Source organism: Carassius gibelio, chromosome B10, assembly GCF_023724105.1.
Source record: "Carassius gibelio isolate Cgi1373 ecotype wild population from Czech Republic chromosome B10, carGib1.2-hapl.c, whole genome shotgun sequence".
NCBI lineage: Eukaryota > Metazoa > Chordata > Actinopteri > Cypriniformes > Cyprinidae > Carassius > Carassius gibelio.
In genome coordinates this window covers 17,466,852-17,488,706 of record NC_068405.1, presented here as the reverse complement: position 1 = coordinate 17,488,706, position 21,855 = coordinate 17,466,852, and the positions used below count along the sequence as shown (strand labels likewise).

General features: G+C 37.5%; 1 protein-coding gene across 2 annotated transcripts in view; it reads left to right on the top strand.

The window, feature by feature from the left end:
* Nucleotides 1-21,855, top strand: part of uvrag (UV radiation resistance associated gene) — a 96,672-nt gene that overhangs the window by 52,101 nt on the left and 22,716 nt on the right. For both annotated transcript variants that reach the window (XM_052567237.1, XM_052567236.1), the window contains one exon: nt 5,557-5,632. In XM_052567237.1, the coding sequence (XP_052423197.1) occupies nt 5,557-5,632 (76 nt within the window). The remainder of the gene's footprint in view (nt 1-5,556; nt 5,633-21,855) is intronic.

Here is a 21,855-nt window from a genome sequence, read left to right as displayed (position 1 = left end):
TTATAGAAATATTCAGTTTTATAATAAAAAAAAACATTTAATAAAAATTTTTAAACATTCTATCTTTAATTTTTTGGTTAAGATTTTAAAATGGTTTGGTTACTTTATTTTTATGCAACTTGAATGATATTTAACCAACATCTTTTTTTTCACAACTTGAAAACATGGCATTTTTACTTGTGTCTGTGTGTGTGTGTGTGTGTGTGTATATATATATAGTATTACTTGTAAACAAAGACAGTGGGTCCTATGAAGTGAAGTGAAGTGAAGTGACATTCAGCCAAGTATGGTGACCCATACTCAGAATTTGCGCTCTGCATTTAACCCATCCGAAATGCACACACACAGAGCAGTGAACACACACACACACACTGTGAGCACACACCCAGAGCAGTGGGCAGCCATTTATGCTGCGGTGCCCGGGGAGCAGTTGGGGGTTCGATGCCTTGCTCAAGGGCATGGTATTGAAGGTGGAGAGAGAACTGTACATGCACTCCCCCCACCCACAATTCCGTCCAGCCCGAGACTAGAACCCACAACCCTTCGATTGGGAGTCCAACCCTCTAACCATTAGGCCAGTGTAAAGCACATGGCGCAGCTGCACTCAGGGCGTGTCCAAATTCACTTTTGCTATTTTAATGACAGAAAAACGGTCTGTGCGCTAGGGTGCATTTTTGGAATGGGTTGTCCCTATTTACTTAATGAGTAATGGGCATAACGTTCAATAAACCAATCAGAGTGTCATCTCCTTTAAGAGCGAGATGCGCTCGCGCCATGATGGATTGCTACTTTAATGCCGGAATTTGTTGGCGGAAAAGCTGAACGCTTCTCAAGAGAAGAAACCAATCTGCTCGTGCGCGAAGTTAAAGTGCGCAAGCAGATGGCACATTTTCTACCAGCGCGCACTTTATATAACAAAAAAATATTCTATTTTCAGTTCTTTTTAAAATAGCAATGGCCTGAACACACCTCTTTTTTAGACCAGGACGCCCATGGGCGCACAAATGGGCGCAAATGCATTTGCCAATTAAATGACGTGGCACTGGACGGGAAAATGCGAGCAGCGCGGACTGAAATTAGCAAACACACTTGCACCTTGCATCGCATTGCGCCGGGTGCGTGATAGGGCCCATATGCAATAATTGTTTTAAGGGCAGTTCAGTTTACATTCAGTTTAAAATTATTTTTTCTAGATAATGGTTCTGCCTAGTTCTGAGAAGGAGTACTATCACTCAGACAAGCAACATGGGACACTGTAAAACTGATATCCAGCTAAACTCATCCATTTGCGGTGTGCCTTGTTTTGTGTGACATTTTGTGAGGTGTGGGGTGAATGTAAGTGTTATTCCGCCGAGTGAGAGTGAACATTTCTCCAGGTCTCACTGTAATCCTTCACATTTCCAATAGTGATAAAAACCATTCTCATTTCCTCTCCATTTTTCTCCCTTTCTGTCCTGTTACCCGAACACACTTTTTCTCATATGTACATACACATGCTTACACACACACATGCATACTCTCTTCCTGCCCCCTGTTGCTCTGTTATAATATATTTGACTGGACATTCCCTTGAGAAATTCCTGGTGCTCTGTGAACCAGAGTCACAGTAGTATGATCTCACCCACACACACACACACACACACACACACCGGAGAGCGCTCATTAATCACTGTTAGGTGACGGTGTATATTTGTGTGTGAGAGTGATTTTTGGCTGGCTTACTGTGGTTGTTTCTATGGAATGTTTTTAAGATGTGGCTTGCAAGGATATGATCGGGAACCAAGCGATGTTCGATTCCGATTCTTGCTCAATTTGCACTTCTCATTTGTGTTGTGATGCAACACGGCTATTAAATGAACAGCGTGAAACATAAAGCATTTCCCCCACGAATAAGCCAATCCTTTTTAATGAATAAAAAATGTACAGCGCTGAGAGAAATGTCTTATTCCCAAACGATTGACTCCGAGTCGATTCCAATGTAGTTGGATTCATGAATGACTGAGCCAATTCTATTTAGTGAATAAAAACCAACCAGCATAACCAGTGTAATCTGATTTTTGAAAGAATCACTCTAATGAGCCAGTGTAGGCCCATTACAGAACGAATGAATGAAGTGTGAACAAATCATATAAACATTTGTCTTATGTGTACATACAGTACAGTCTAATTTGACTTACAGATGAATTACTTTTATGAGCCAGGCAGTTGTTTTTAGTGAATAAGAACCTTACCATACCAGTGCAGTCTGATTCACAAAAGAATGACTCCAATGAACTGGCTGTTTACAATGAACCAAAAACATGAATCACAACCAGTGTAGTCCAATTACACAATTAATGACGCTACTGTAAATTAAAAGTTTTTTTAGTGCCTCAAACAGTACTGGTTACAACTACTTTAACTGTGAGGCTTAAATCACCCCCCCAGGTAGGCTTTTAAAAGTATTATAAAAAAAATGTAGATTTAAAAGTTTAATAATTATTGAATTATTGAGAATTATTGGCAAGTTATTGGATTACATTTATGTGTCAGCAACAGGTTTTTATTTTCCAAAAACTTAAAAAGTGCTGAACAAATTAATGTAGAGAGAGAATATGGATTAAAAGTGTCTGTTTAATTTATTTAGTACTGTAATTTCAGTTTCACTTAAAGTGAATTTTATTTAGGCTCGCCATTTGTAAGGAATGTTTATAATGAAAAATTTAGTTAGTTTAATACTAATTGTTTTTTTCCTGTTCTGAGGAAATTAAAATACACATTTTTAGCGTTCATACTTATTATAAACATTTTGTTTTGTCTACTGGTATTTTGCATATTTGATATTTCTAAATGCAACATAATTTTTTATATGTAAATAATGTTATATTATTATACGTTTACATTATTTACATTTTTCTGAAAGTCAGTGCAGCTTTTGACTTGGTGTGAGTCATTTTTTCGAAAAATTTTGTTATTGCAAATTGTTTGACATTTTTTAAATAATTTATTGGTGATTAGGTCATATAAAAAGTTTTAAAACTGACTTTTTTATATTTATATACATTTATTATGGTATTTTGTCACGTTGCCAGTATTGCTGTTTTGACATGTGAGTTTCTATTGTTGTTAGGATGTCATCTTTGAATGGAGCGAGGAAGCTCACTGGGTTTTTCCGTGGATTTCAATGCAACACTGCACTTGTTCTGTTCTTTGACGCTCAAAGTGACATGAATGACATGCTGAAGTGTGTGAATGGGCAAGTTTAAGTGTGCATCTGCTTCAAGATTATTCCCCCCTGTGTCTTACAGGACAGGACGTATGTGAGAGTGTATGTGTATAAGAGACAGAATTGTTAAGACAGGAAGTAGAGGTGATTGCGGGGGTCTGTCTCCACTCTTCCGCGATTAAAAGCCAAGTCTTAGGTGCCACTGACAAAAAGGCCTCACGGATTACAGAGGAACTTCCGGAAGATCACTCACACCTCTGGGTTGAAGGTACCTAGTGCCCGTAGGCTACAGTGTGTGAGCCCAGACCGGTTCCAGTCCATGACCTCTCCTTCTGAGCTGTTTTGTGAAAATAAAAGATGAATGACTCTACGTCGCGCGTTCACAATCGTGTGACTCTAACTGCATTCCTCAGGTATGGAGTCTTGAAAACACACACACGGTGTTTTAACAAGCCTGACAGCGCTGTCAGGAGAGCTTTGTGGTTAAAGTGGTGATGTTTTTGTTGATCACAGGTGGTTAAGCTGGAGGCTTTCTGTCGTCTTCTTGTTCTGTGTCTCTCTCGCTCTTTCTCTCCCTCCGTGTAAGCTCTTAATAACAGGGCAGTTATGTGGTAGTCTGGTATTACGGGGCTGCAGTTATGTCAGGTGTTAGTTGGAGCTTCTTCGAGGAGGGTGCAGAATAGTCACGAGTTGTCTTTTTGTCTGTGTGTTGAACCCATCTGAAGTTTTCTCAGAGGGACTTTCCAACTGGGTTTTTCAGGCCATGTTCTCCAGTAAAAGTAATAAGATGTTGGGTGCAGGAGGTCTGCCTGTGTTTTTTTTTTTTTTTTTTTTAATAAATGTGGCCATTGCTACAAACTGCAGACACAATTGGATGTTGATCTTCCTCATATATTCTGTTTTTAATGTTCTTTACCACAATTGGCTATAAAAATTTAATCATTTTTTTTAAATCCATTTTAGACATTTAAAAAATATGAGATTAAAGCTTGAAATTCCCACTTTGACTATACGATAAAATAAAAGAACATTTAAAAAAAAAAAAATAATAAAAAACAGTGAGCATTAAAATCCATGGTACTTCAGTTACATTACTGTTTTTTTAAATGTTTTTTTCCTATTTTAGCAACTGTCAAACACTTATATTTTCTTATGAAAATGTAAATATAGTTCTGATATTTTATTTTGGTTTTATTCATTTATTTTATTTGGATGAAATGAAAACTAAAGCCTAATACCTGCTCGTACTTTAATGCTATTATTCTGGTGCCTTGCAGTCACTTATATTTCTTTTTGGATCTAGTTCTTGTTTCAGTCAATTACATTTTTTATTTATTATTCTTATTTATTGTTATTTTATTTATTTATTTTATTTTAATGACATTAAACCGAAGCCTAAAACTATGATAACTTTGACACTATTGAACTTTAATACGACTCTTTTGGTGCATTGCAAGCACTTATATTTATTTTTTAGAAGTGCAAATTTAGTTCTTGTTCATATTTTATTGGCTAATGGTCAATGTTTATATTGGTGTATTGCTTCAATATGATGAATGGATCAACTAAAGATGAGTGTCATCCACACCACAGACTTCCAGTGATATCTGGAACGTGTACCCTATTGTATTGGCAATATTGGCACAACTTTTAATAATAAAAGCTTTTTTGTGAAGTCTTAAATTCTCAGTAAACGCTTCAGTGTGCACCCTCCAGAATTACAATAATAGTCCAGTGTGTTCATCTGTTGTGAATCTTGACTGGTTAGTTCATTATACGTTGCTCTGATGTAGACATTGATATTGTGTGCCGCTCGGCCATCTCTGCATCATGATTACGCTTGTGGTTTAAATGAGAACTGACCGAAAGAAACAAGCCAGATTGATGATTTTAATGGATAATAGATTGTGTTTCAGACATGCATTTGAGAAGCGGATCAGAACCAGACCTGCAGAGCTCCAGGCAGTCTCTTAACATCTGCTGAAATGGCTTACGTCAGAAAGAGCCTGTTGCCTTGCGGAGTTTGTGAAGAGTTTGGAGCATCATCATTGCTCGGTTAACTTCACAGGACATAAATACCCTTAAACACTGAAAGATTCCTGACTCTGAATGTTGGATTGTAAATACAGTTATTAGTTTCAGGCTTTGGTCTTTTGGTTAGCTGTTTATCCAGATGACCTGCTGTTTTTCGTTGTTTGGTGTGAGGTTGTCCTGTGCAAAGTTATGAACTGATTACGACCTCATAAAAAATGTTCTTCGCTTTGTGTTTGATATGGGAACCATGTGTAACGGTTCAAAGGTGAGTGCTGCGACTCTTTCTCATGATGCCTCTCTGCTGTTCTTGTTTGCAGGTTCCCTCTCTACCCCAGAGGAGAGCGTTTCCAGTTCGAATACGGTGTCTATTTGCTCAACAAAAACATCGCCCAGGTAAGAATGTCACCATGCTCCATTCTACAAATCTAGATGGCTCACCAACTCATTACACAGGGTGTGTCCGAAACCGAAGGTTTGGATGTTGCCCCATTAGTCAGTGACTTAATAGGTGGTGTTTTAAGAAAAATACTTCCATATTTTAGAAATTTTTCATGTTGTAACTCGCAACAAAAGCACTTCCTGGTGTTTTTGTTAACACAGACCAATAAGTAGACTGGGGTCTTCAAACTGGAACTTCAAGGAGGCCTCAAGTAGCTTCTATACAAATCTATCTATCTGTCTGTCTGTCTGTCTAAATTTGATTTATACATAGTATTTTTTATTTTTTTTAATACAGTTTTTACAATTTTAGATTTTGAAAAAGTAGATTTGTGAACAAGGGTTGGTTATCTCATCATTGGTTTGGTTGCACTATTAAAAAGATAGAAAAAAAAAAAAGTTTTTCCTCAGCTAAAGTTCAAGGACTGTTGACAGGACTTTGTGGGATCCACTTGCATGTACGTCATACAAAATGACTCTCATGAGCCATAGCTCAAATCCAATTTTCAGCTTTGGTCACAAGTAAACAGCTTGAATATAATCAGTTTGCCTGGTTAAGTGCAATATTAACATGCCTCCGTGAATCTGGGAATGGAATCCAAGCCTCCTGCGCTCCAGCTGTTGCCCCAAATTAAAGAGGAGATGAAAAATACAGAATAGACTGCAAGGAGGTCAACCGAATCGTTCCGTCTCTGACCCACGCGAGCAGCACGCACGTTGCAAGAACAAAAATGTAGCTGTGTGCATGGTATGAAGTGATATGTAAACTCAGCCAACTCTGAGGGGAAAACTTATATATCTGTCATGTTTGATCTATGCCTCCATTTGTAGTCTGACTGCAAGATGCCCTCCGCAGCTTTTTCTTCATACTGCCTGTCGTCCACCATATCCATTCCACATCCGCTTGATCAGAACGAATGTAATGCTTTGCACCTTTGCCAGAAATCTTCATTAACCTTGTCAGTGTTTCTCTGTAGGGCAAGTTAATAGAGCTTATCTCGGTATGTCGACCGCGTTCGAGCGGTTTTTAAGGTCATTGTTTAGGAAGCCTCTCACCCGGAGTCAAGACGATCCATATGAGCTCAGTGAACTCAACATTTTGAAACATTTGAGTCTGTTGAACTCTACCGATTGGGCTTTTAATGTTAGTTAACATGGCTACGTAGCAAAACAGATGAGCTGTAACTCATTTCATGTTTGGGCCTCTGTGTCCGTTTGCACATGTGTTCCAGTTTGGGAGAGGAACTGTCCGGAGAATGCATGACGCTTTGCCTTTGAGTCACGCTATACTCGTAATTTCCTCTTCTTTTAGCTATTTCAATCCCGATGGCAAGGCCCGCTGTATGTATTCCGCTCCGGCACGCTCTTTGGTTATCCAAATAGGACTAAGCTGCTTCGCCGACCCCTGAAGATTATAAAATTGACCTTTGCTTTTCCTACCTAATATGATTTGCGAAAAACTAGCAAGTGAAATCCTGTTTGTTATTTTGTTTTTGTGGTCTGTGCCTCCATGGCTCTCGTCTTTAATACGTTCCGTTCGTTAGTCGTAGCCGCGGTGGCTCTGTGTGTCCGGCTGCTGAGACTAAGCAGAGATCGGGTTTCACAGCGGTGCTCTTGTTCTGGAATGGAGGAGATTAAACGTCTATCTTTTATTAAATTGTGTGTGTTTGAAAACGATCCAGGCAGGCAGGAGGGAGAACTAAAGGAGGGGTGTTTTAGTTGCTTTGAAGCAGCGCGCTGACTGGATGTTGTTTTTATGCAGTCCTTGTGTCATGGGAGGAAGGGAGAAGAATGTCAGGTGGCCAGCGGGGTTTCGCCCGGGCACTTTTGTCTTTGATAGATGAGTTGAGAACAGTGATAAAAGCTTTCAAGGGCTTTTTTATTTTCTATTTTTTTATATCTATATCTTTGCCGTTTGCACCATTGCAACAAGGGATGAGTCAAAATGGACAACTATTTATTTTTATTTTCATTTTTGCTTTAAAAGGAATCATTTTTTGATGGTTTTAGTGTGCTGACAACGTGCTGTGGTTTAGCGTGCTGTGAGATTGTCAGCACATTCAACTTTTTCAGAGATGTTTAGTCTTTAAATCTATCCCCTTCAAAGCACTGCTGCTGTAGCCATCAAAGCTGAGCTTTTATAACAGATTCACAGCCATCAACAATGCATCTTAACAATACATTTTTTCTTGGTGCGTTGATAATTTTGTGCAATATTTTTGGATTTGTTCAATATCTTTTGTACTATTTAAGCATTTTTGCATTCTGTAAGAACTACTTTATGGTAATATATTGCCAGGGAAACAGCATTGGATTTTAAAGATTCTGGTTCAATGAATAAACTGATTTTGGGAGCAATTTTTTATGTTAGAATACATACTTTATGAATGAAAATTTAAAGGGCTATTCACACTGGACATGTTTATGTTTAAAAACACGAGACACAAGGCAGTGGGATGGAAAAACTACATTTCTGAGTTTTCGAAACAGAACAGTTTTTGATCTTTTAGGCAAAATATTTTTTAAACGTTTGCATATAGTAGACTACTTGCATAAAATCCATCAGTTGCCAGTTTTTCTTTTAGGCAAGTTTTAGTTGAGCATTGTAGTCCTTTAGTCAATGAAAACCTGTATAATGGTTAAATTTAATAAAAACATATTTTTGCTTAAAATTACAATTGCATTTATTGTTTTCATTAATCAGAATATAAATTTTTCAATTTCAAGTATTGCACTTTCACCAATAAAGCTCAAATTAATAGAATGTGGTCTCACATGGTATATTTTACATCATCTTGTACTGATTTTTTATAGGCTATTCAATACATAAATTAATATAAAAGACTTAGATATGCACTAATGAAAACTGGAAAAAACAAACAAAAAATACTCTAACTGTGAAATTCTTCATAGCAAGTGCCACAATTCCAAATGGCAACAATTTTCTATATTAAAACAACAGTGGTTGAGCAAGTGCATCTATTTAGCAACCACAATTGCCAACTATAGATTTCATGACAGAACACAGACAGACTGAAAGACACATTCATTTAAGCCAAACATCTCACATGAAAATTGCTAAACTCCAGCTTACTTGTTTGTTTATGTTTTCAGGTCATCGTCGACACTTCTGTAATGAAGAGCAAGCGCATGCACATGGTTGCCAGATTGCAAAAACTAAGCAAAACACCAGGCAAAAAAACATATTCTTCTAACAGAGAAACTCTAGCCCCTTTCACACTGCAATTCCAGAAAATACACAGGTAATGTGTACCGGCAGTTGTTCCCGGGTCACGAGATTTGGCCTCTTTCACACAGCCAGTGATTACCTGGAATATGTGCATGCGAATATGTGAGTAAAGGTCCCGTAATGACACATGACATCAAGATGTGACATCTAATGTACGAGTCGAAAACGCTAGGTAAATTAACTTTCACTTTATCTGGCGAACGATCTCCGCTTCAGCGCGGATAATGAGGAGCTAACTGATCTCTGCTTAATTACAGTTTGCACATATTTTTTCTGTTGCAAACGTTGATCTGCCTTAAAAACACCTGGTAAAAGAGTCTCACGATAACGTGCGTCATCACTACGACACACCCTTTACGGCATCAGTTCTGGCTTTTGTTCACGCAGAGCTTTTTCCGGGACTGAACCCGGCAATGTTTGAATGTGTGAAAGGGGCTTCTGATTTAAGGATTTGAACTCTTGATATCTGGCAACCACATACATGAAAGCTTACATCATCATGAAAGCTTACATACATCAGTTAGCGATAATATTTTGTCTCTTTTTTTCCCCCCGATGAAAATAAAAAGAGATTTTGGTTATGTTTTTCTTTTCTGAATTTTAGTCTCAACTTTTGTTGTCAATGATATTGCATTTTGATACAATCACCATTATCCTTTATTGACCTTGTTGATTTCATTTTAGTCATGGGGAAAAAGGCTTGAACAAAAATTTTTGCCATAGTTTGCGTTAACGGAATTAACACTAGTTGCCACTCTATATTTCCCAATAATATGTCTTAGTAAGATGATATTTTAACGCTTAGTTTTATAAACACATCTCCATAATATTTTTTATTGTATTTGTATTTTTATTTCTGTACTGTGCACTGTATATATCTTATACACTTGTGAATCAAATATGATTCACTAGGCTTTGTTGGGTTAAAAATTGCTGCATTTTTATCACATGAGTCACTGTAAAAAGATGCAAACTCAAACAGATCTATAAAAAACGTGTTCTGTGTGAATGGCTTTTAAGAAATGCATCTCATTGGTGTCTCGTGACCCTAAACCTGACTTATTGAAACGGAGTTAGGAAGGTAATGGAGAAAGGTAAGAGATTTGTGCGGTTTGGTCTGTGTTTGTTGCATTATTGAGCATGTTTGCCAGTAAGCTCTTCAAACTGAGATAAAAGCTATCATTTTTAGGTAGTCAGGCCTGGCTAGTTCACTTCCTTTGGCTTAGACTACAAGTCAAGGAGGACAAGTTAAACATGCTGTACCAAAAAGAAAACAGAAAAGAAAAACAAAAGACATTTTCACTTCATCTTCTCCATTCATGTTCAATAACGAGTGTATTTAATTCATTAGGCCGCTGCCGAGACTTCCTTCAACTGTCACAACAACATCTGGAATGCTGTGAATTTGGCTTTTAAACATCATTATGTTTTAGATTTTGTTCTTGTTGGCAGCAGAACAAACACTCATGTGCTGCTGTTGTTTAATATCTTTCATATGGATCATCCAGAATGCTGGTTTGGAGATTTGGACACAATCACTGGGGATTTCAGAACTGAAGAACTCAAGTATTTAACATGTATATGTGTGAATTTGTGTGTTGTCTAAATGGCTCATCTTCCCCTAGAGGGCAGAAGTACAGAAGTCTCCTGAAGCACAGCAGCAGTCCAAGAACAGATTACCTCGTCCTGAGACGCTGCATAAACAGAATGGTGAAATAAATATTACAATTAGCACTCAGTTGCCAGGCTAGTGAGCTATCTTATTTGGCAAGGAGCTCAGCAGGAAGGGCAGCGCTGGGAATTAAACCCAGAGAGGGTTGAAGATTATTGGGGAATTTGGGGTGGGAATGATGAAGGTCTAGCATTGTGCCCTGTTCTTTGCAAATCCAGGAAACCTGGCAGTATCAGTACTGCTGGATGACTTGATTTAAATCAGATTTTAATGTGAATACACATATTTTGGTTGCTTGTGATTGTAGCATTTGATTAGGAGGCATTGGTTGCACTTATTCATTCCAAGCTTTTGGACTTGTTGAGGTACTGATAGTCAGCCTGTGATTCCACAATAGTTCATTAAAACTCAGACTTAAAATAACAATTTTGATACTTAAAAAAAAAATGAAATAAAAATAATAAAATAACTCAACATAAAATAAAAATTGCTAAAAAAATCTATATGGACATAGAGTATTTAAAAAAAAAAAAATTACTAAATATACAAAATAAAAATAAAAACACACAACAAAATTACTTAAACTTTAAAATATAGAAATAAATATTGATTCAAAATATTAATACAATTAAAGTGGTTTGTTTTATTTTATTTTGTATTTTATTTTATTTTAGAGAACCAAATGATGATGAATTATTACATATTTACAGTTACTTAATTTTTTACTTGTAGTCTCTTTTTTTATATATTTATAAATTTATGTGTATTTAGTTTAGTTGTAGTTTTTCATAGTTATGTTAGTTTTAGTTTTATTTCAATTGACAAAAATATTTTCGTTTAGCTTTTTTCATTCATGATGATAAAACTTCTTAAACATTCATTTTATTTATTAAATGTTTCACTTTACTGAAGATTTTAATGTGATATCTCAACCAAATGGTTGATGTTCTTGGTTATAAAACATTATATGACAATGAAAGACTTTACAGTCAGCCACACACAACTGACAAAGTGTAAAAAATGTGTTTTAATGCAATGATTGATAGGTGAGTTGGAGGTTTTGTACTAATGTCCAGGAGGGTTAATGTCACTTTTTTTTTATTTTGGCAAAAATGAATTGACCCATACATTTACAAAGATTTACCCATGTAGATTTTACATCAGGTCATACAGAGAAAGCTGATTGGATGAAAATGGCTTCTCTGTGAGCTGTGTTTCTAAAATTTCTGCACTGGCAGTACATCTAGACCATATTTTTATTGCAGTTTTGCTAATGTTATCGCCCCTTTAGTGCTTGTGCTACAAATAGTCAAATGCGTTTTCAAACCTCCCGTGTGCAGCTTTATGTGTACAATATGTTTTATTCCCTGAAGACATTCAGGTGCATGTGAACTGTAGCTATAAAGAGGTGAGAGATTCTTGCTTGCCATTAGTGTCATGACTGTTATCTAACATGACTTTTCTGAGATGGAAACCATATGAACTTTAGGTGAGAGAGGAGATATGCATGCCAACACTCACATTTTCATTCGCTGTATCACACATGTAGTAAAAGGCCACTGGTTCCTGTATGAGAAGTTAACTACTACCATTACATACCTAACTTCCTGTGTGAACATTTTTCCTTCATGCGAGCGTTAGCAAGTCCACAACAGCGCTTTGTGAACAAAATCGCTTCAGTGTGATTAATCGCTCAGGCTAAGTGGCTTTATTTGTGTATATTAAGCAGGAATTTCCATATGTCACATTCAGCATTTACCTCCATCAGACTGTGTACTTAACCTCAGAGTGTGAGCCGGGAATGACTCTCTCCGTTAGATGTGGTGGTATTTTCTCGTACGTGTTCATCTATGAGTGATTTGGTCACTTCTTGTTTTTTTCCCTACCCCACTAATTCCCTTTTCATATGTCCTTCATTCACGATTCTTCCCCTTTTTCTTTTTTTCCAGTTCTTAACTTAGTGTTTTCCTGTTAGAATTCAAATTTCCATGACTGCACTTTTATCTTCCTCGATTTACTTTGCACTGTGAAAGAAAGATCAACACAGCATTAAATGTAATTGCCACCATGGGTTGCTCACCTCAAGATGAGCCCAAACACTGAGAGAAACAGAGAGTTGGAGGAAAAAATCCACAGCTTCCACTTGAAATATTCCCCTAAACCGTATTAAAGCTGCAGTCTGTAAACTTTTTGGATTAAAAATGATCCAAAATAAATCTTTATTTTATTATATTAAATTTTACATGTACTGTAAGTGAAAATTACATTATATTCCAGTTTTAAATGTGCATTTGATTACAGATAGCCTACATGGGATTACACAAGTTTTGTAAAAATGTAATTGAATTGTCCGTGTTTTGGATGCATAGAATGCTAGTTGTGAAATTAGCCATGGCAAGAGGGAAAAAAAGAATCACAAATGTTATTCCAAAATGTTAAAAAATATATATTTCTATTGCTAAATGTGATCATACATAATACATGTTTATAACTTTAAGAATAAATTATGACATTTATGTAAAGACAATATTAGTAGATGATTTAAATAAGCTACTTATTTAGTAAGAAAAGTGTTTTTAGTTCACAAAGCCAAAGGTGGTTTTAGTTGAAGAAACACCCACCTAAATCCCAACTCAGTTTGCCATTGAAGGCAGCCCATTGAGTCAAAAAGGCTGACTGCTCATATTTACTTATTTACTCTACCTCCTTTTAATTAAGATCAGACGAGTAAATAAAAGTGGGAGTTGATGAGTGTTAGAGAGAACTCCCAAGAGAACAGCATATATAGCTCAAACTATTCCCAGGCTATCCCAGAATCCATCCTCCCTGTCTGACAGACCTGCCTGCGGTGAGTGAGTCAGCCCAGCGTGGTGAGCTGGACCCTCCAGAAAAAGCCAATGTATTGCATACTCGCCGTCCCTCGCACAATGAGAGCCCTTCTCCTGTCGGCCGTCCATAAAAAGCCCCATCTTCACAAACCAGGCTCAGTGAGTCCATCCAAACCAGCGTTACGCCGTGTTTGTTTGCCTAGCCGTGAACCCTGGTCCCCCTAGTTTCACCGCCAAACCAACATCACTGGGGACAAGAGAAGACCTGGAACTGATCAACTCTTTAACCAGCTCTCCATCTTTCCCAAGCCAGACGGCATCCGCTTTCCATTTCAAGGAAGTTTGCTTTAGTGAACTGCATAATGAATCTTGTTTTCTGTCTTTTAGCTCTATGAAAGTTCACTCACTGTACTGGTAATTTTCATTTTCCTATAAAGGAAGTCAAAATGCAATTTTAGCAAACATGTGTTGGTTATTACTGTACTAAGTGCCACTCTGTATGCGAAGCAGGCGGCTGCATAATCGTCAAAAATGTGGTTTATATTTGAATATATTTAGGTGCCATTTTAGGTTTATGCATTGTGTCTCAACTATGAAAAATACCACTTTTTAACCCGATTTATTTTTCACATCTTAACCGCAAAATTGTTTTTGGCAAAGCATAAACGGCCTGCTCTGGCAAGGGGACCACCCTATGCTCTCAGAGGTATGGGAACGAAGCCTGCGGACCCGAATACAGAATTGATTTATGGATGAGGGAGGGAAAAACAGATTAACGGACTACTGGACTTGACTAGTCTAGATGAAGAGATTACATCCCATTACATCCCGCTGCTGCACCTGACGTGTGGAATTTCGGAGAAAAAGACTGATTATTTGGTTTGTCTCAACAGCTTTATGTAATAGTGCTCCTTGTAATTGCATCGCAGCGCGGGTGCACATTTTCGCTGTTATCTTGGGAGCGATTTGTTTTCCATAAGTCATCAGACTTAATAAGCTGAGTTTCCTTCAGGCCTGGGAAGTGTGTTACACCTCATCCATTAGGACTGTAATGCCCACCCAGTCAGTAATATAGCATTCACCAATTATTCTAAGATAACAGATGGCTGCTGTATTTCAAACCCAACTGAAATTACTGATATTAACGCAGCCAGTGATGGTAAATGTTTTTTTTTTCCTTTCTTAAAAAAAAAAGTCAGTTTTTTATGTTTTATTCATCAAAGAATCAGATTTTTTTCAATTGTGATAATAAGAAAAAACATTTTTAATTGCTTGGCATATTAGAATGATTTCTGAAGGGTATGTAATTCATAAAATTCGCCACAACAGAAAAAAATTACATTTTATAATATAATAAAATGATAATACAAAAAAAATAAATATTGGAAATATGAAATTAAAATATTAATATTACAAAATATTACTCTTTTTACTGTATTTTTAATCAAATAAATGCAACGTTAATGAGCATAAGAAACTTAAAAATCTTACCAACCCCAAACTCTTTAATGCTTATAAAAAAAAAAGCTTAAATCAATTTTACATTTTTCAATTTTCATCTCTGTTGATTTGTCTATTGATTTATTGATACTTTTTTCTATCTTCCATTCTTTCATTCACCCTACCTAAACCTTCTTTAGGTCATCTTTCCATCTCTTCTTTCTAAGGTTTTTCATCATCATTTACTCCTTACCTCTGATCTCCCTCTTTCTTTCTTCCTTGTTCTTTCTCTGAAGTCAATGACTAGTTGAAGCACTGAGATAAGCTCTGATACTGTGCCCAGTATTTCTGCATTTTTTTTTTTTTAATTGCTGTGTCATGTCACCAGAGGAAGCCCTGTGCTCTTGTCCAGAGTCTGTTGGCAAGTGTTTGCTCCTCTTAACTGTGATGTTCTATGCAGGGACGCATGATTCAGATGTCCTCGGAGATTCTCAACTTTCTCCTTTCTCATAGCTTTATATATGATCCCAGTTTCTCCTGGCTGATCTCTTGGCAGAACAGCTTATTTTACTAGATTTCACTCTTAAATATAACCCTCTCACACAACATGTCTATGGGGGTTTTCCCTATTGGGAAGGATTTTATAAGTTCATGTTTGTCTTTTTTTGTTTTATAGGATTTGAGTTGAATCCACTTCAGAAGCATCATATGCCCCTTCATATTTTTGAGCCAAGTGGGTTTTAAAAGCGAATACAAGATTTCATTTTATTTTATGTTTGTAACGCTATCTCTAAATGCTTTATCTGTGTCTAAGTAGTCTAAAGGACTGCCACTGATGACCCATCAAAAATAGAGGCATGATGCCCTGGTCGTAAATGATGTATGCATGTCAGAACTTCTACATCGTTTTAGTTATTTAAAGTCACTGGGCACCAGTGCTGGAGCCATTAAAAGGTGGGCCCTTGCATCTTAATTTAAACCTTGCAATTGGTCTGGTTTTAAACTGTTACAGCACATGCAGTTGTGGTTGTTCGTCTGTCTGGTAACATTATGTGTTTTAGCACACACTCCTCCTTTACTTTTACTACTCCCACTAGCTTTAGCTTTGTGTGGTCTTGCTTCCTCTTGTTGCTGTAGCACCTACAGCAGCCTGCGGAGAAAGCTGGAAACCTCTGGGGGATGCCTTCCAGGACTCATAAAAGCTGTATCACACCACAAGAAATTACTGAGCGTGTCACCACAAGGAGTTGCCCAATTCTTGCCTATTAATGTATCATCCAACAGCCAACTGTAGCTCAAATCTGTGTTCTTTTGACTGGTTTTCCATTTCTAATTATGCTATCACTTACTCGCCCTCGTCTTTACAAATCTGTATGACTTGTTTTTCTTCTGTCAAATGCAAAAGTGTAAATTTTAACAAAACAATGCACTGCTCACTTGTTTGCATACAGTTACACTGAATGTGGACTGAAGATTAAAAGCATGCAAAAGCACCATGAAAACACTATATTCTACTGTATGACTTTTGAAGCCAAATTATAGCTGTTTGGAGCAGACCGGAAATTTTAAAAAAACGGATTAATGGAGTCATTAAAAAAAGTATCACTCTCATGAATACACCAAGGAGAGCAAATTTATTAGATTTTCTATGAATAATGACTTGCATTGTTGTCTGTTTCTCAGTTAAAGCTATTGTATGGCTTCAGAAGACATGGAATATAGCTTGCTTTTGTGACATTTTTGAAGCTTGAAAGCCTTCAAGATTAAAATAAAATAAAAAATAATTCAGAACACGTGAGTCAACAATGACAGAACTTTGATTTAAAGAAAATACACATTGGCCCTAACACAGAGACCTGAGGCACACCACACTTTCTGCCTGGTTTTCTTTTAATCCAGCTATAGAGCAAATTCAACACCTCTTCCTTTCTCCATTTTTACTCATTCATCTATTAGTGGATTCTACATTGGCTGGTGACCCTGACTGTCTGTGTGGGTCTCTCTACGAGCTTTTGGATGTATGTAAAGCTCAGAAACATTGACCTACTCTTAGTCTGGGACTTCAGCCAACTTGCTGTGATTTAAGGGTGTATCTGGGGCTGTTGTTTTGTCTGTCATTGTCCTCCTGGTAACCCATTCAGCATTTCTAAGCGAGGAGAGGGGGACAGATGGAAAGAGGGAGAATAAAAAGAGAGCAACAGGGAGAGCCCAGAACCGTTAGCACTCGCCACCTTCACTTGCTCCTGGTTTTATAAGCATACCTCTGGCTAGCCTCCTATGGCTTTATGAAACACTTAAATGGTTGTAATTGAATTTCCATGGTTTTAAGTCGGCAGCCAGGGGTTCGCCTTGCACCGCAAAGAGGAGAGAGAGCCACTTAATATATATGTGCCAGAAAAGGTAGTCCCCAGTCTCCAGTGGCCCACTAACGATGCTGGTATGTCTCAAGGGTACTGTAAATATTTGTTTGTTTGTTTACTTCTCTATGGAAAGTAAAAACGCCCAACAGATTTTCCCTTGAGTCCTGAGTCTGATTGAGAATCAGAAAATTGCTGAAAGCCATACTAGAAGAGCCAGTTCTATATCAACTGTTTATTTGGAATTCCATGCACTTCTTTGCAAGTTAAACTTGAATTTATGATCATTTTGGTGAAAAACTAGATGTCCAAGTCTGCAAATATATGATCTTGAGGAGAATACGAATCATACTTTGAGGTTCATACAATAGATTCCAGGTTTTTCAGGAACATGTTCTTTTGAAACCATCAGGCCTACGTCTGCCAAGCCTTTAGCTCTGCTGACAAGAACTCTTTATCAAATAAAAATGAAAAAAATGTTCTCACAGACCCAAGAAAGTGTTGGCGGACAATCATCGTCAATGACTTAATAGCTGGGCTACTGTTTCCAGCTGTTTTTAAATTTAGAGTAGTTTGCTTTGGTGTGAAGTCTCTATTGGCTCCCTTTTCACTTTTCCAATGAAATGTTCTTTTTCCTTATAATCGATAACCTCTGCAGCCCCTTGTAAGTTTCTTTTCAAATACAGTTTTTACATTGACTGAAGAATAAGGATAAAGAAAACAAGGCAAAAGTGGAGAAGTTCCTGTTATTCTCCAAATGTGTTTTGAGTTGTCATCTTATCAAGATATTGGGGAGACGTAAAAATGGCTGCCATTTTTCAGAGCTGTCAGTTTTTGCACTACAGGAACAAAGAGACCACGTGGAAGTTGGGGCTCTGTTCCACAGCTTAACCAAAGAATTTTACAATGAAATCTATTTCTTGACTTTCAAGTACTGTTTACCTATTCACATAACAAAATCCTGTTTATTCACACACAGTGGTCCAACCAACCCAAAAACATACTACTGAGTTTACAAATAGTCAGCTTGTGCCCTGGCACTGAAAATTGTTTGCTTGGCCCATGTATTGCAAGCATGTGGTTCCATTGCACATAAATGAGTTCATCCAAAAATGAAAATTCTGTTCCTGCTCATTTTGTCATCATTTACTTAACTTCATTTTGTTCCAAACCTCTATGACATTATTTTTCTGTGGAACAGGAAAAAATATATTTTTGAAGGATTTCTCGGAGTGGTTTTGTTCATCCAGTCAATGAGGTTTATTGTTGGTTTTGTATGGACAAAATGCTTCAAAACAACTTTTGTGTTCTACAGAAGAATGTAAGTAAATGATTACAAATTGGGGTGACGGTCACTTTAACTTAGAGTTATGTCACGTTCCAGACAACCTGTAATCCGTGCTTTTCCAACATTCTAGCCCTGAAAGTGCACTGGAACCGTAGTCAAACCCGTGAAATACCAGGCTTGAACTCCCTTGTACTTGTACTCCCAGTTCCGCACTCTGATGCCACGTATCCCGCAAAACAACATTGACAGCCCCTACAGATAATATTGTCTACGGATGCGGTGATTATGCAAGTGGTAAATGGTGAGAAATAGACTTTTGGACAATATAACTGTGTAGTAAAATTAATAATCTTGCTACAATTCCTTGCACTTGCAGGCAGTTTGGCGTGACTTGCCTGGAACGCTACAAAGTTGCGTTCAAAGTCGTGGTTTGAAGTCGTGATTTATGGACTCAAAAACCTGCTTGAAACACCGCATTATTCTGTGCCATTGAACCAAATGCTTTATTATTTAGGTAGCTAAATTTAGACTAACTTGCTCAGCACAATTCTCTTGAAACTATTAGTTCAACCTGTAACAAAAATACAAATCTATAAAGTTTTTTTTACTTAATTGTTATTTGAATTTTTTTTCCCACAAGACTTAAGACCTTAACTTAATGTGCTTGTTAAGTAAATTCACCTTGATTTATGAATTCTCAGATATTTTTAAACACTGTAAAAGAAGTAAAAAAATACTGTCAGATAAAACCGAAAGATTGAAATTGACCATAGAAAAATCAAGAAGTTTTCAGTAGACTTTTTTTTTTTTTACTTCATGAATTGCATTAACGTGTATATAGAGCATGTTTTGACCTGAATTTCGGTAAATCATGGCTGGAGTCCTCCTTGAAGTAAAGTTAATTTTTAAAGTGGTCTAGATTGTCATCACGGTGGTCACAGAGCACATCCTTACAAAGGAGATGTCAATTGGTTTAGAGATCAGAAACCACTACACTCGGCTCTCCTCTGTTCCAGCTCCAGATTCGGGGCAAGTTTTATGCATTCAAGGCGGGAAGACTTGTTGTTCTTCTTAATCCACACCAAAGCTTTGTGGGCTGTTTTAACGTGTCACGCTTAACTTGCTCTACACATCTGCTGGGTAATTCTCCCTTGATGAAGTTAAACCATCTCCCAGAAAAACAGACAGGAGAAAAAGCTTGGTTCCATCTGGTGGAGATTTGAAAATGATGAGAGTGAGGAGGGGTGGGGGGTTCTGGTAGTTTTCAGGTCTGTGCTGGCCATTTCTGAAGCATCTGGGTTTTATTACTAAAGATCTCCAGCTTTTCAGTCTCATTTGGGAACAGTGGATGAGCTGCTATACTTTGAAGAAGATCTTTGGAAGAAACAGACGAGAGTTCAGTTATAATCTAGCGTTCTTCTTCCATCATAATTTATCCTTCATTTTGCTTTATTCCTTTCTCTCTTTTGCATTCCCTCTCTGTCTCTCTCTCATCCTTCCGTTCACATACACCCCGATTGTCACGTGTTTCCGGACTCTCTCGGGGCCCATAAAGTATCACTCCATTAAGAAGGATCATCTCCAACATGCACCCGTCCTGTCAGCCTGTATTACTGGGCCTAGAATGGGAATGGATATTTATCAAGGATTTTGAAAACCATCAGTCATGAACTTCACCCCCAGAGCTTACGGAAGGCTGTGGATCTTAGCGAAGGGAATGAAGTGTTTGCTGATGGGGTGAGGCCTACCGGTTCCCTCTTCTCCCAGGGCCCCTGTAATGGTTTCACAGCTGATGAAAAAGAGTTAACTGGCCAGTGAAAGTGGCTGTTAAATAAACACCACTGAAGTTTAACAGTCTGGAATGGCTTAATTTGACTCTCTCCCATGCAGACACACAATCCACATGACTCCTGACACCTCTATATCACCACTAATTGGTGTTAGATGTCACTCAGTAGTTGAAACATCTCTTTCAGACAAATAAGAGTTGTTAGGCATCTTAATGGCACAAAGACACTAATTGGCTTTAGCACCAATTACCCTGTGCCTTGTTCTATTGTACAATGGTGATAAAGCATGCTCAAATGCTCAGTTATTCAGGCCTGAAGACAAGGTTCCCACAGACTTGGAAAAACCCTTGAAATTTGGGGATGTTTAAAAAGCATGCAAAGGGTGTGGAGCCTTCACTTCATTTGGTCTGCTAGCAACAATAGTTTTCTTCGAGACACTTGTCTGTATGCTTATTCTTCCTCCTCATACCTATTCTTCCTCTTTGGGTTTTTGGGGTTTGACCTCTTACATCCTTCATTCATTCTTTCTCCTGAGGAGGTCTTAACATTCCAGTTATCCAGTTATTCCATTGAACTTCCTGAAGTGTTGTGTGAGTAGGCTTCTCCATCTTCCTGCCAGAGGGACAATTCGGACCTACAACCATTAATCCAGATATTGTGTCCTCCCATTTATAGTCTTTAGATCTAAATTTGCCTTAATTTTTTTTCCATCCATATAGACAATAAATTACAAAAATGACTGCAGTTTTAAAGTTAAAGATTACATTTTTTTTTATTAAAACTTTAAATGAAATCTATTTTTATGTATTTGTTTGTTTTTCCAGCAATAAATAAATAAAAAGAATGACTCCTGAATATAAGTTTTAATGGACACTAACCAATGTCATGCAGTGTTACACTTAAGTTTATATAATTTATGAAGTTAATATATAATGCAATCATAATGCAAAAACAAAATAGTTATTGGCTGTCAATAATTAATTAATAATTAATAGTGGCAGAAATGTCTATATCACTTCATCCCTGGTTAAAGCTCAGCTGGACATATAGAGCAGAGGTATAAGAACATGGTGAGAGCTGCAATGTGTTAAATGGCTCAAAGAATATGTAGTCATTATGCACTGGCTCCTTCACATTCTCCTCATTAGTCTGTTCCTGCTCAGAGCTGCCGGCCAAGTCCTGTTTCCACCAATGGCCATTAACCAAATCACCATTAACAGGACACAGAGTGGGATTTGGCCTGGAAAAGTAGGTGTCAGAAGCGGAAAAATGCAGGACGTTATTCATAATTTGGGACTTTATAGTAGTCGGCTCTGTTTTAGTTTTCGCTGCTAACCATTTTCGCATAGGCTCCTTTCGAATTGCTCTCTGAAGTTGCAGCCAGGGGCGAGAATAATGGCCGACTCTGTTTCAGACATGGAGTTGATCGGAAGGTTTAGCTCTTAATCTCAATCCTCTCTCTTTTTTTCCCTCTGTATCTGTACCTTTCTTCTTGTTTTTCAGGAAGGGAGAATGGAAACTTTGTGTTTAGTTTCTGCCATCTCTAGGTGTGC